This window comes from Neopelma chrysocephalum, unplaced genomic scaffold (assembly GCF_003984885.1).
Source record: "Neopelma chrysocephalum unplaced genomic scaffold, ASM398488v2 Primary Assembly neopelma1_61c, whole genome shotgun sequence".
NCBI classification, from domain to species: domain Eukaryota; kingdom Metazoa; phylum Chordata; class Aves; order Passeriformes; family Pipridae; genus Neopelma; species Neopelma chrysocephalum.
The window spans coordinates 200,329-215,895 of NW_020897718.1; the positions used below are offsets into that span (position 1 = coordinate 200,329).

General features: G+C 34.5%; 1 protein-coding gene across 1 annotated transcript in view; it reads left to right on the forward strand.

Moving 5' to 3' along the window:
* Positions 1 to 15,567, forward strand: part of TTC27 (tetratricopeptide repeat domain 27) — a 132,329-nt gene that overhangs the window by 63,991 nt on the left and 52,771 nt on the right. The window contains exon 10 of the mRNA XM_027682098.1: positions 9,686 to 9,799. Coding sequence (XP_027537899.1) covers positions 9,686 to 9,799 — 114 coding nt within the window. The remainder of the gene's footprint in view (positions 1 to 9,685; positions 9,800 to 15,567) is intronic.

The following is a 15,567-nucleotide window of genomic DNA, read 5'->3' on the forward strand; positions in this document are numbered from 1 at the left end:
AATATCAGCCTACCAATGCCTGTTAATGTAGAAGAAAACTTATATAATCCTGGACATCCAGGATACATCTGCATTTGATTGTATAAGTAGAACTGAACAATTAATTTGACAGATAATGTCTTTGTATCATAATTAGAAAGTAGAAAGTGGAGAAAAGCTTTGAAACATTTTCCTAGCCAATCCTGATCTGAGTTGATTTTTTCAGTGTGTCTAAAATAACTTCAATTTGTGCTGTTGTTTCTTCTATAGCTTTCTCTTCAAGTTATGTACCTGCATGCGTGCAAGTTAAGTAACAGACTGCATTATACAGAATCAAAGAATCATGTTCCTAGCTCTCTCTAAGTGTCTTCCTACTTTTTGTTATTTTTTTTGTTCCGTGCAGGCTAGTGTGAGCTTGCTTTTCTGTATTTGTTATGTTTAAATCCATACAAAGCATGCCTTTTGCCTTATAAAGTGTCTATGGACAAAAAGAAAACTTACAACAATGCTTCATAGCTGCAGATGGTGAAAAAAGGAAATGTCCATTGTGTGTACACACACGTTTTATTTTAAAGCTCTCAGAATTAATATTTTATTTCAAATGCATTCAATTATCCATGATTCTCAAATTATATATATGAAAAAATCTCATTCAAACAGATGGAAGTGTATAATAATGCCAAAAAAAGTCAGATAGTGTCTTCTTGTTTTAGTAGTCAAAATCAACGAAAGATCCTATGTATTTACAATGATGTAATGTTACAGCTTGAGTGCTGAGACTACCAGACAAGACTAGACAAAGCAAATTTTAAAAATGCCATTCTAATTAAACTAGTCCCTTGATGCAGATCACTGATGGTGTTTTGGCCTTGCTTTTAACTTTTTAACACCAAGAGGTATTTCTAATGGCTGTGGTTAAGAGCTTTAAGCCTAGCTCTGCTAATGATCAACTAACACCTGTTGTGGTGAAAAGCTATTTTGGTTGAACAGTCCCAGGATTAGTTTTATAGACCAAAATAAACCCTTGTCATACAGTTGAGTGAATAGCTTTGGAAGAAATATGCTATATGTGTGGTCTAAACCTACTGAAATATATGTGGAATATTAATATATTAATACACACGCTGATGTCTCAGCCAGTGCAGGAAAGTAAATCTTCTCCTCTGTTGCTTTATTATTATGAGAATTCCTTCCTGTCTCTCTGGTTTACCTAACTGGCAGTCAGAAACAATTGGTTTAAAAAGAAGGTAACATTTAAATCATGAGCATTTAAATTTGAAGAGATCTTAGAAAAAAACCCGCAAGTGATCACATGATTGACTCTTTAGCATGCTATCATGATGCAATGGCTTACTGAAAACTGAGAGACCTAATGAATGAAAATACAGAACTTCTGCTCATGCACTTCATACAGACTCAAACATTGCTTAAGTTTTTGTTTTGTTGTTATAGTGCAAACGTCTTGGCTTAATATTCTAAAGCTGCTTGCAGAATTTATATTAGATAGTGCTAGGCAAGAAAAATAAAAGACCTAACCAGGCAATAACACATTTTCCTCATGCAACCCTGAAAAAGAAACACTAACACAAGACTAGGAATAATGTCTGAAATATAACTCATTTCAAGTGGATAATACAAGTTGTCATTTTTGCAAAGAAAAAATGTAACTTATCCTTGTCTTGGTAGTTTTGGCCTAAGAGTGTTTGATCAGTTAGGAATTTGTAACTAAAAGAATTTGTATATTGTTTGTTTGTTTGTTTTTAATTGTCACAGCTATATGGAAGAAGATGCCGTCAGTTGCTAGCTAAAATTACTATCTTGTTTCACAGAGGAAAAAGCAGAAATTTTGAAGACAGTTTCTTTTGCGTTGGTGTATGTGCACTTCTACTTTGCAGGATTGATTGATAATATTTTGATTTTTTCCAGTCCAAATCACTGTAAGAGTGACTAGAAATGTAGGACAGATTTCAGGGTTTAGTGAAAGTATGAAATTAATCAGATGTGTCAAGCCATATACAGCACAGCTTTTGATAATTGTTAAAACATATCAACAGGACCTTTGATGTTTGTTTGATTATCTGAATAATTCTTTTGACCTTGAGGAGGAAAGATGTAATGGAGAACAATACACACTGATGCAAGTATTCCCTCTGTTTAGACATTTTATTTTAAAATGAAAAAAAAAGCTGTCTGTGAAGTCTATTGCCCAGTCCATGCTAGGAACGAGAATTACTGTATAAATTAGACTTTTCTTCTTTGCCTTTCTTCTAACCACTAAATATATCCACTGTCACAATATTTATGGAAACTTTACATTCTCAAGCTGTGAAAATACTGTTTTCCATGTTTGTGAACCTTATCTTCTTTGTGTTGCTTTCCAAAGACATAATTATGCCAAATAGGATTAGAATTGTCAAGTTGAAACAAGAATCATCTAGAGTAAAATCCTAATGTAATTTTTTTCTTATTGAACCTTAGAAAATATGAAGATGTTCATGCTAATAAAATGTGACTGGAGAATATACAGTTCTTACATCTTCTAATTGCTTGTGCTTAAGGCAGTCCTAATGTTTGTAGAAATTAACTGTTTATTTATCTGAAGGTTTGCTGTAAAACAAATTTACAGATGCCTCAAATTTGTTTTTTCAGATTAGTATGTCTTATCCGACTATTGACACATGCAATCAAATATTTCTTGTCAATAATACTTAGAAAGGCGAGGAATATATAGGTGCTTGAATTGCCACACTGATTAGTGGTGTAAATTCCAAAATTATTATTTGGGAATGTTGTTTGAAGTGCCAGTGATTATTCTGTCTATATATATATATTATTGCCAGTGTATATTCTGTCATCTCTGACAGAATCTGAAATAAGAGGATGGTTTGAAATAATTTTCTTCAGCATCCTATTTGTTTGTTCCCAAGTTAAACAATAATTTCTTGTTTTTTGAGAACTATCATGTACTCATGATGTTTTATATAAATTGGGGATTGAACTTCAGATTCCATTAACATAACTTGTCTTGGAGAAACAGTAAAGTCAGTAGGCTCGAATTTGATGTGTTGTGTTCTATTGCCACCTTTTCCAATTTAGTATCAAATAGGAAATAATTTTTTTTTGTCAGGTTATGTTTTAATTTGAACCTGAAGTTGTCATACATTAAGGTAATAATCTCAGAAAATACAAGCATTATATAAATATATTTAAGTATGAGAGTTGTTTCCATCCGAACTTCAGATTATTCAATGTCACTAAAATGATGGTTTATGAAAATGCTGGAGGAGCTCCCCTGTTAGAATGAAAAAAACATAACCTCTCCAAAATCACAGTGTTAAGCTTTTGTCTGGGATGAATTAGATGGGAGTTTACAAATACACATTTTAGTTTAAGGGTTCAATTTTAATGCAATTATATAATAATACATATAGAGATTACATACAGTAATTATATATCATTACATATAAAAATAGAGAGGGTTTGTGTATAATACCATGAGAGAAAATAAAAAGAGGAAAAATCTTGGGGGTAACATTGAACTGAGGACTATGGTGTATCAAAGACAAAAGCTTCTCATTCTAATTGTTATTCAACATTCTGTAATTCTAAGTGCATTTTTAGATTTATTGGCAATTTTATTTCTGAGTATACAGAGCATGTGTCCTGTGATAATTGCAAAATAGAAACTTATAATTTAATTATAGATAAAAGGACAGCAATTAATTTAGCTGGTTGATAAGCAATTTTTTTGCATTTAAATATTTATAGTCACCAGAAGAACAGCATTCTGTGCTTAAAAACAATCTTTTGACAGATATATTTAAATCAGCTTAAGCATCAAATACTGCTTCTTGTTCAGTTAAATATGCCTATTTGGAAAACAATACTGTATTTTAGTTGGGTATTTATTTTGAGGATTTGTGTGTGTGCCTAGTTGTTATAGTTTCCTCTTAATTTCTGGTTGCTGAAGGATTGGTAAACTGTTGAATGTTGTGATAGGAATAAAAACACTACTAGGAGGAATTTAAGCTCTGAAACCTCATCATCATTTTTGCTAATTATGATGTATAATCAAATCTTCTTTTGATTCCTAATTATTTTTAAGTCTTTGGATGGGCACGTATATCAGAATAGATATGTGTACTGGATTTGAACTAAGCTGATGGCTCTGTTCCAGCAAACAGGAAATTTTTACATGTTCCTACACTAAGCAGAAAAGCCAGAAGTGGTCATATTGACTGGCTTGTTTTGTTGCCAAGCCATGGTTCTGCTGCTTAATTGTAACTAGAAATTTAGTCTTTTTCTTTCCCTCTTGATATTTATGCTTTTCAGTACAACATAAAAAAATGCACTGGTATTGGAAACCACTTAATCACAAATGTACTTTATTTTACCTTATACAGTTCTAACAGAATTACTGTTTAAAGTTCCAAATCTCATTTCAACTGGAAGCTGCCAGTACTACTGGAAATCATCTGTACTTTAGCTCAATTAGTAGAGGAGTTACTGTTGTAAGGTCTTCTAGGTCTTTTCTCAAAACTTATATTATTTTTGCTTCCCTCTGGACCTTGGCTTGCCTTAATCTTTCTTAGGCAATTAAAAATATTTTCATAAAGTTCATTTAACTGCTTCACAGGGCGAAGTTTTCCAGAACTGCAAGAAGTATCTTTTATGAAATACTATTCTGTTGAAAATACATAGATTTAATGTAAGGAAACTTTTCCACAATAATGTAGCATATTTCAGGTTTTTCCATAAGTTGATTATTTTTAATTTTATTTCATTTTACTTTTTTGGTCAGTAGTTTAATGCTAGGAGAAACTTCCAAAAAACTTCAAATTAAGTAAGGGCCATTTGAACATGACTTTTAAAGAGAAAAACTTTCTTTATTTATACAGAAATTTAAGTGTCAGATTAATTGGATGAGAATAATATGTGGAAAAAAATCACATCCTCCCTAATCTCATACTAATTTTCTCCTCTTATTCTGAGGATTGAATTCCATATAAGTTTTTATGTCAAAGGATCCTTTGCTGTATACTTAAAAACAAATTAAACACCTGTAAGTTAGATTTCAGTGGTAGAGTCTTTTACCAGAGATTAACAGATATGTCTACGAAGTGAGTGCAAGAAGCAAGAATTTTCCCTGTTCATACCTCAGTCATATGCTTCCATCTAAGTTTTTTTTTTATGTGCTTACCTGACTACTGTGCACAATATAGAATGTTGAAAAGAAGCCATGATATTTTCTCGTTTTACAGAGAAACATAGAATGAGTTTTAAGGTTGCCACTTTGCCTTTGGTTATATTGAAGAAATAAGGTCTTCATGTTAATTATCTGAATGAATCACTGAAAATCATCATATAAAGATATATGTGATTATATGAAGCAAGACTAATGATAAATAGACATGAATTAATCCACATGAGTAATTTGAAAATGGGACCCCTGGTGGCCTAGTGGTTAGCATGCGGCACTCTCATCGCTGCGACCCAGGTTCGATTCCCAGTCCCCTGGCCAGATGGAGCTCGTTAGCCCTGTGAGGCCATCCATCTATGAGAAGGTCACTCTAAACAAACCTACGTCCTGAGGACCTCACTGCCATTGTCCAAGCTTGCTTGGCCCCGGCAGATGAACCTTAGGATTAAAGGGTGGGCTCAGTTCAGCGCAGGCTGTGTCTCACCTAAAAAATCCATTGCGCAGGCTGGAAAGGTAAAAGACCTTTCCCCAAATCTTCGTTCGCGAAGACTGGCCATTATTATTAATTTGAAAATCTTAATTATGTGTGGCTTTTTGGAAAAGCAAACGACAAAGCTGCTGAAGTATGTTAACTGAAATGGCTAATGAAAAGACACTAAAAAGGGATATTTTTTCTTTTTTTTTTTTCTTCTAAATCCCCTTCAGTGTTTTCAGTTTGTTTATTTGTAACTTCAAATATGTTAGCAAATAACCTGAGCCTAATCTAAACTAAAGGTCACGTCTTTGGAGGGGATGACAAAGGAACAGAGGTGAGGCACCTCAGGGTGCCTCATGCCTGTGCCTTCAATTAAGTAATTTCACCACATCCTGGCTGTTTGGCCAATAAGCAGAATATTTTTGGTTCACTGATGGACTGATGTGCAAACTCTTTGGAATATCACAGATGGTTGCAATTAAAGTTGCTCAGTTTGCAAGTGCACTTCCAAATGGTAGCTCCATCATAATGGTCATAGTTCTTTGCAAGGCTACTGATAGTTTATCAGTGAGCAATCTACAGGAATAATAGAATGGGATTAATGCATAGATTTATAATAAGGAAAAGTTAGAAAATATTTAAATTATTTAGAGCTGCAGTCAAGAAGGATCATCTTTACCTGTTCCAGCTTTTCTAGCATGTCTAATAAGCCCATGTAAGCTCTTCCTGTCTTTGATGTCAGAAAGAATTCCTGTAAGAACACCAACTTTTTTTAAATAGCAGGGGGAGTAATGCAAAAGAGTCACACTGACTAACCTATATGTTTTATAAATCATGACTGACTGGTACAGTCTTATTCATCTGCCCTTCTGAAGACTTTGTTTTGGTTTGTGTTCTTGGTTGGACATCTTATGTTATTGTGGAACCCTTTTCTGCGTGTCCCAAATTTCCCAGGGTTCTTTGGTTAACTTTTCTGTTTTATCTTGAATATATTACACTCTTGATTTTTTTAAGGTGCAGGCTGCTTTCTCTGTGTGTAGTTTCCTTAAAACCAAACACTGTAATTTGGGAAGTATCTATGTGTACATATGAAGTACCAGTGGCACAAGTTTTCATGGGGATTCTTGCTAGCTTATTCTGATTTTTGTATAGATATAGTAATGAAGATATTATAAAGGTGTTGTACAATAATTTACTGCTTTGTTATTAAGACTTGTAGCATTATCTTTTTTCATTTGAATGTCATATGAGGATGATATATTGAATTAAATATTCTGGTTTTTATAATAATTTGGTAATCTCCTTTTTTTATACTTTGATATGTTGGGAGAGGATGATATAGAAGATTCTTGTTTGTAGGAAAAAAATGTGGGGAGAAATTAGTTTTCCCATGTGAAAATATTCTATTCTGTGCAGAAAATGTTGTGTAACCTTATTTCCTTTCATTTCTTCTCACCCTTTCAATTTTCCCGTGTTTCTTTATTTTATTGTTCTTTCCCTAAAGTAAGAACAAAGATGACTTATGAAGATTCTCAATTGTGGTTTTGTTTTAGAATTATTTTGCTAATTTTCTTAGCTGTCTTTGGTGCAGTATAATGAATTTTCAAGTATGTTGACAAAACTTGCATGATCTTGGTTAAGTCTTTCTTTTTTCCAGATGTTTTATTTTAACCTATGGTCCTATTAATAAAGTCTAGATTTAGCTTCAGGTGAAAATATAAAGCTTTGGGACCTACGAGAAAGTATTTACTATCTGGAACAAGTCGACATTTGGGTAGAAGATTAAAGCTTGCTTAATAGTTATGGATACATGTTCTGAAAGTATTCTTTACAGCCCTTAAGTGTAAACTTTTGTGCCCTTTATGAACGTATTATTTTGTATCTGTGATGCTTTAAACATTATAATTAGGCAATGAAAAGGTGAGCATTTTGAGTTCTGGCACAGGACTGAACTCAGTACAAATATAAAATTACAAGCGCATCTTAAATGAAAGCTAGGTCTGCTTCTCATTGTCCTGTGCAGTTGCAGTGCTTTTTTGTATCAATGAAACTGTTGGAGAACTTAAATTTTTCTTCTGTAGTTGTACAGCACGTATACCTTTCATTTTGTTTCATGAATACCTTTAAAAAGCAGGATTGTTATTCAAAATAAGACTTGCCATTGCTCCTGCAGAGGAGTGAAATGTAATTATTTCTACTTCTCTTCCACCCTGTTTCTCTTCACTTTTCCATCCTCCTCATATGACTTTATACACACTTCATGCAGCACGATTGCTTGAATCACTGCTTAGACGGTGGTGTAGGAGGTGTACATGGAGACAGAGGAGAGGTTTTCCTGAGCTGCCTGTTCTCTTGCAGAGCTGGATGGTGTGGATACAGAACTTTTGTACTATGCCCTCAGCCAGTTGCTGAGGTGAACCAGAGTGAGAGGACAAGTACTGTGCTGCTGGAGAAGGGTCATAACTGGTCTGAAAATATCTTTAGGAACATTATTAGTCAAGCCCTTTAGTTGTCATTGTTCTTCTTGGGAGATGTGTTCATTTGCAAAATAAATACTAGTATCTACTATCATTTAGGAGAGAACGAATTCCCTTTAAGTAAAAAATAAAATGACAGAATACCAATAATGGAGAAAATGGGGAAGAGGGTAACCTTTCTCGCAAAAGAAGCTTTTAAGCTAAAGTAGGCATTGTTCAAGTGTTTGCCCTAGCAATTCCTTACGGCGTTTTGTTTAGCAGCCATGTGGAATGGCTGCCAAAATATAAATTCAGAAATCACTGTCTTCTGGTAAGAATGCCTTGCTTGTGCTTGTCTTAAGACCAAACAAAAATAGGTAGTAGACTGGACTTTGATGAAATAAGAGAGAGAGATAAGCTCTGAGAACTAGGATTTGTACCAGTTAATAGATTTACTGATCATAATTTGTAAAAGGGCACTTGAAAGTCTACAGAATATAGAACATTGCGATTGTGTTCCCTTAATACTTCCAGGTCCTCAGAACGTAGAGGACAGTGTAGATGCCTTTGAGTGTTTTTTAATCTAATACTGAATAGAAGTCAAAAAGAGTCAGTGCAGAGATTCTTGGTCACAAAGGGGAGGATCAGGTGATGTTGAAGTGTTTGGCTGTAAGTGCATTCATACTGCCTTCATTTATGTTTTCATTTGCTGTTGTCTCTCTTCCTATTGTAGTTTTGTTGGGAGGGAATTCGGTTTAGATTATTTCTTTCTGCTTACTTTCCTTTGAAAACACTAGGGAAAAGAAAAACAGATTACAATATGACAGAAATTTGTCAGGCATTTAACACAAACCATGAGCAAAGCATACTTTTTAATGCTTTGGGAGATCTTTGAGAGGAAAGAATAAAACCACTGGGGCTTTTTCTCCAGTCTGCAAATATCTATAGACAAATATATTTTCTCAGAGAAGATGGATCATATTTGCAGTGTCAATAAAATTAGCAAGGAAGTTTTCCTGCTGTCTCCATTTTCAGAGTGAATGTCTGACAGAAGAATGGTATACTGTGTCTGAAACCATACTGGAAAGAATCCAGGTGGTCTGTAAATTATTAAGGGATATCAAAGCTGTATTGGCTACATGTCTCCTATTTGAGTTTCCTAAAATTTGGTGGTTGGAGACTGGCACTAAGTTCCTGGCATCAGTGCAGGGTGTTCCAAGTGAGAAATTAAAATGTTTTTAGGAAAACTTTTTACCTAGATTATTCCATATTCCCTATTCTTTATTTTTCTTTGATTCCGAGTGGCTGTTTTAATTTGTGCAGTTTGGTGTATGCACCATATGTACACACAGTGCTGCAGTAGCTGAGAAGGAGAAACTGGTTTTGAAGGCCACTTTTTATCTTGAAAGTAGATTAAGGTAATCTATACAGCCTTCAGTTCATCCACGTACTGCAACCACATATTTGACTTTCAGAATAGGAAACAGCATTCATGCTTGAGAAACTGTTCAGAACTTTACTGTCTTCAGTGTCTTTTAACGTTAAATAATGACAAAATGCTCTTTTCTTCTGCAGTGCTTGCTCTCTCAGCCGAAGTTCTGGGCCATTCAGACATCAGCCTTGCTCCTTCGGACCAAACTTGAGAAAGGAAGTACTCGCAGAATGGAGCGGGCAATGAAGCAGACTCAGGTAAGACTTCTGAGCTGATTTATTATATGTGTGTGTGTGTGTGTGTGTGTGTGTGTGTGTGTGTATATACATATATATATAAAATCTACCTGATAATATGTATAGATAAAATGTCTATCTATCTAAATTACATACATTATATATATTTATTTATATATGTATATAAAATCTGGTTTTATACCTCTAGTTTCTGCCTTCTGATCTGAGGAGTTTGATGTAGATGTTAATGAGTGTAAAGTTGCTATACTGCTATCAAAATTTTTGATTTTTTTTGCTCAAGTAAATAATCTCTATAAAACACTGAAACTTGTAAATAGTCATGGGTATTGTGAGAACAAGAAAACACGTTTGTGAACAAAGCAGCAATTTCAATTTACCATTTTGATGCAATACTTGGTAATTAGTATTTTTATTTGCAAGTTTGAGGCAATGATTAAATAATCTTGTTCCAAACAAAGAGAAGATCGTTTTTCAAATACAAAAAAGAAATGTTAAATTTCTAAAATATATCATTGAATATAATTTATTTTACAAATAAATTCTTCAAAGGAAAGATCTGTAGGTTATATCAAGATTTTTTTACCTTTGTATTAAGTTTTTTTAGCCATTTGTCATCTTTGTGCAGTTAATTCTTGTTGTCACTCATGAGCAGTGGGCATTTATGTCCATCGGGCAACAGTCCTGTGGACTAAAACAGCCAGAAACGTTTAAAAATTATGATTATGGTGCTATGTGTTTAAATCATGGAAAGCTGATGTTTCATTTAAAATCATTATTGATGCATGGATATTTGAAGGAGTGCAGCTTGGATGTGCTGCTGCAATTTTTTTGCTGATGAGGACATGGAGTGGCTCTGTTGGAATTTCCTGTAGTCATTAGGAGACTGTCAAGGAAGCCAGGATTCTAAATCTGGGAGATATAGCATCTGATGGCACTTGGGAAGCGATCTCAGGATCTTTGATGCCCTAAGCCATAAAACATTTGGACTGTCTCCAATATTTTTGTCTAGCTTGATTAAACCTGAGTAGTGGAAATTGTTATATTATACAGTTTGACAGTCTCATGACAGAAATCTTCATGAAGGGGTTATCTTAGCAAGTACATTTATCTGACTGCAACTGCAGTAATGCAAAGGATTTGATTAGCATGGGTTGTGGCATTCTGGAAGATGACCCCACAGTAGACACAGAATCTGTGGTTTTAAATATTATCTTTAATCTTAGTGTATTTATGTTTTCTTTCATTAAGTTTTCTAGTTGTTTGAATATAATGGCATATTTGTGTCGATTTGATCAAGCTCAGTTTCCAAAAATAGTTCAAAGTTGTTTAAGGATTTATATGTGCTAAATTAATCAAATAACTTGAATAACTTTCCATTTAAGGTTTTCATTCCTGAGATCAGATCAGATATCATGGTTTTTGATATCATGGTTTCTAACAGTTCTAAGAAGGATCAGAGAACATAGGATGAATGATGTTATTTTCATATATAACACAAGTTAGGTTTGATATATCATCTTCATGAAGATGCTGATATGTAATTTTCATTAAGATGCCAAAGAGTGAGTGAGTTCTGCAGCTATTTATCAGTAGAAAATGGATTTCAAAACCATAGAATTGTCATTCAAAATGATTTAATAGTCTTTGTTTGTTTTATAATTTCATGTCTACTAGTTCAGATTGCTGTAGAGAGATTAAATAAAGATAGATAGCCCTTAGGTTAAGGGAGGAGGTGTAAATACAGTTGTTTGCAATATCAATTTTTTTAAGGAATTATAAAAATTATTGTAAAACAGCTTGACAAAGGGTAAACTAAATCTTCTACATTATTTTAGGGTTGTCTGAAAAGTGCATGAGCCGTTATAGGCTCATGATGCTGGGACTCTCCTGTCCTATTCTACTGTAATTCTCCTTCCTTTCCCCATTTCTACCCTTGCCTGCTTCTATGTGGGGTCTGAAGCTGATAAGCATCTTTTAAAATTAATATCACTGAGCAGGAATATGTTGCTTTTCAGCTCTAAAGCGAGCCAGGCTACAGCATTGGTTTGTCAAAGAAAGCATTTTTTGACTATCTTTTTCTGGGGAATTCGTTGTATTTATTTACTTATTTTAATTACTTGAAAATAATTGCAACTGGTTTTGAAATGAGGACATATTGGTTGAATTTTACCTACCACACTCCAAATATTAAATATATCCCTACTTGATGCCAAAGAGTTTTTATGAAACTTTTGTAAGTAATTTTTTTCTAGTTAGAAAACTTCAAAAGGAATTGGAATGATCATTTTCAAACTCTTTTTCTGATTACTCAAAAAATCTGAACTACAGATTGTGTAGTCTTTGGAACAGTTTTTAAAATTATCATTCTGGGTACTCTGGAATGTACTTTAGCTAGTAGCTAACTGCAAGTGAGGAAGAGATATGTTTTTTCTTAACTTCTCCTGGATGCTACTGGTTGTCTCTGTCCAGTTTTTGCTTAAATGAGGTTTGGCTCCACAAAAATAAGGTTAAAGATTTCTAAAGCCAGTACTTTTTTCAACCATATTTCTAAGAAAAAGAAACAGCATTTGAAAGCTAAAACAGTTATTTTACATTCCACTAGAATATTTAATCGTGACCAGTATAACATATAGAGAAGTCTGGATCAAGATACTGCCAACTAAAATGTGTCTCTGGATACAGTATGATTTTTTCAAGGTTGGGTGATTGGTTTTTTTTCCATTTGGATGTAGGTGAAAGAGTGTGGGAAGTACTAGCATGGAAAGAAAGGAAAGTGGCAAGGGGGGAGAAAACAGGAAAAAATGGGGATAGTGTTTTGATAAATAGCTCTACACATAACCAGACACTTGCTATTTCTCCATCAGTTTTGGGATCTTCACCTACCTCTTATTGTAAGAAAGTAATTCAGGCACTATTAATAGTGGAAAATGGGTTGGAATAAGCTGTTAATCCACAAATTACTGCTGAAAGTGCAGTTAGAGCTCAAGTAACACAATGGGGAAGAAAAAAGGAATTTTGAGTGGTCTAGGAGCTATGAAAAAATGAGAAAAGTGAGGGATTATTAAACAAAACAAACAAACAAAAAACCCCAAAAAAACAAACAGAAAAAACCCCACAACCCAACAAACCAGTTTAAAACAAAGAGGATAGAATCCCACTGTAGTTTCTTGATATACGAAATGAGTTTACTCTTCCATTTCAGTGGATTTTAAAATATTAAGAAAGGAGCAAAATGAATTAAAATTCCATGCTTTGTACAAAGGGTGGTGGGGTAGAAACAAGAGCATCATTTACTGCTGGATTGGACCAACAGTAAAAGAAGTGAGGCTGCCATGTGCCTGCTATGCCAGTAGCCTGCTCAGGCTTATCCTACAGTGACTTGCTAAAGCTGCTGCTGCAGCTTGGTCTGGGTGGTTACACTGGCTACCTCTGCGCTTGCAGCTTTTATCAGCTTGTTATGTGCCCCTTTTCCGACCGTATTTTGTGCTGCTCGTTACACCTGGTGACAGCATGCCTGCAAGCTGATCGCTTGGCTTTCCTAGCACGTTGTACAACACATGCAGTATTTCATATGGTTCTCTCTTGCTTGCTTTTCTTGGCAGTAAAGGAATTTGCCTGTTGGGGCAGAGAAATGTGTCTTGAAAAGGGTGTTTTAATAAGACTTCAGGAGAGCTGGGAGCAGACTAGCAATATTATAGGCTAATCATTATGTCTAAGATTGAAAGGTCACATGAGATCTTGTTTTATATCCTTAGTCATACACAGATGTATGTGGTTGGGAATTCTGTCAACTGCCCTGTAATTTTCACTTAAATAATACTTCAGAGTGTCATTTTCTCCAGCAACTAATGTTTTTCTGTGTGTATGAAAAAGGGAAATAATGATTTTTTTTTCTAAATTGTTCTTACTATAGAAACATGCTAGTTGATGTTCAGTTCTTTCAAATTTGAACAAATTTATATACGTCTGTATGAAAAAAAGGCTGATATAGATCTGACAGAACTGGTGTCTTGAGCTCTGTAAGCTTTGCTGTTTTGTTATTTTCATATTGATGGTCTTTAAATGGTTATGCAAGAAAGTTATGTCATTTATCATAGAAACATATCCTTTTTATTTTCAAAACTGAACTGTCACCTTCTTGCCAAATTCCTTATTTGGCGGCTGTGCTACATTGGATAAATTCAACATTTAAAGGAAGAGTTGAAAAAGGAGAGGGAAGCAGTCTTCCTCCCAAAAGCTGATCTAGAGAGGTTTGAGGCTAACAGATTTTCTCCACTTCTTTTGCTTCTTAAGTCATATATCTTTCTGATCAGACCTCTCAAGAGCACAGTTGAAGCAACAGAGACACATAGCATAACCAAGAGAATGACAGCGCTGGTCTTTCAGTTAAACTGTTAGATCTCTGTACTAGGAGTTCCTATTTCTGTTCTTTAACCTCCTCTTGTATTTTAGGAGTACATTAAATAAGATTTTAATAATTGCTCTTAGTTGTAGATGGAATGGGAGAGGGCAGGAAGGAGGAGAAAAATTAATTGCTAATAAATATTTTTTGCATGAAGTTGAAAGTTTTAGTGGAAAATTACTGGGATCTGAGATATACTGGAGAACTGAAAGAGATTTAACTCACTTCCTTCAGGAGGGTAGTAAGTGGAAGACAGCCCTCTTCCATCCTGTAGAGATCCTGCATTGATATCCCAATAGTTCTCAACTATTATGAATTGTATTTCTTATTAAAGCACATGTTCCAAAAGGTGTTTAAAAAGAGGAAAAAAGCCAGGTGTTTTATGAAACCATTCTTTAATGAATTCTGCATAAAATCACAAGGTCTCCAGAACCCTAGAAATAAACCTTATTACTTCAGAAAGCAATCTCAAGAGAGAGTGACCTCTTGGTGATAGTTATTATTTCAGTCTCAAGACGCACATTTCCAGAACGTATTTCATTTTGCTTAAGGAGATGACATATTTGACAGAAGATGTTACGTGATACAGCTGAGTCTGGGAATACACTGAACTCATTAGCACACTTCAAAATAATTAATGTGGTGGTGCTTGGCTCCTTCTGTTTTTCTTCCGCTCTGCAATTGTGGGGTTTGGGGGGAGGGGAATCGCAGATCCAGTCTGCCAAGAATTATTCAGGAATAATCAAAGTGGTTTTGTACCACTAGTGAAAAAGAGAATATTGAGTAGTTTAATTTTCCAAGTAATGATTTCTGCCTAGAAGTTTTCTACCACGCTCTTGGTTTTGCCAGTTTGGATCAGCACTATTACCTAGTGTGGGGAAAAAAATGAAACCATTCTTTCTGTGCTAAAGTTTCTTCATATTTTCTCAGCTACTGCTTTTAAAGTACAAACCTTTTTGCTCATTTGATAATTATGTTCAACACCTGAGCTGTTCCACTTCTACTGTCAATGCGCTTTCTAAAAGAAGCCAAAAATACGAAGCCTCCCATTTTTTTCAAAATATTTCCCATTGAATCTTAGCTCTGAAGGCATTTACTTTTCTCCCTTTAGACTCCCTTCACTCCGTGTTGTGACATTTTGAATGATGGTGGTAAGAGAATCCTTAAGCCATATTGAACAGCACTTTTTTCATAGACAAAGTGATGACAGTAAGTTGCAAAGAAAAATATGAGTACCAGGACACAAAATTAACATCGTTCTGCCTAAGCTTTGCCTTGGGAGACAGAAGCTCAACTTCAATGAACTAAACAATTTAAATAATAAAGTTCCACAGACCAAGTGCATGACATGGAGGACACACTATTC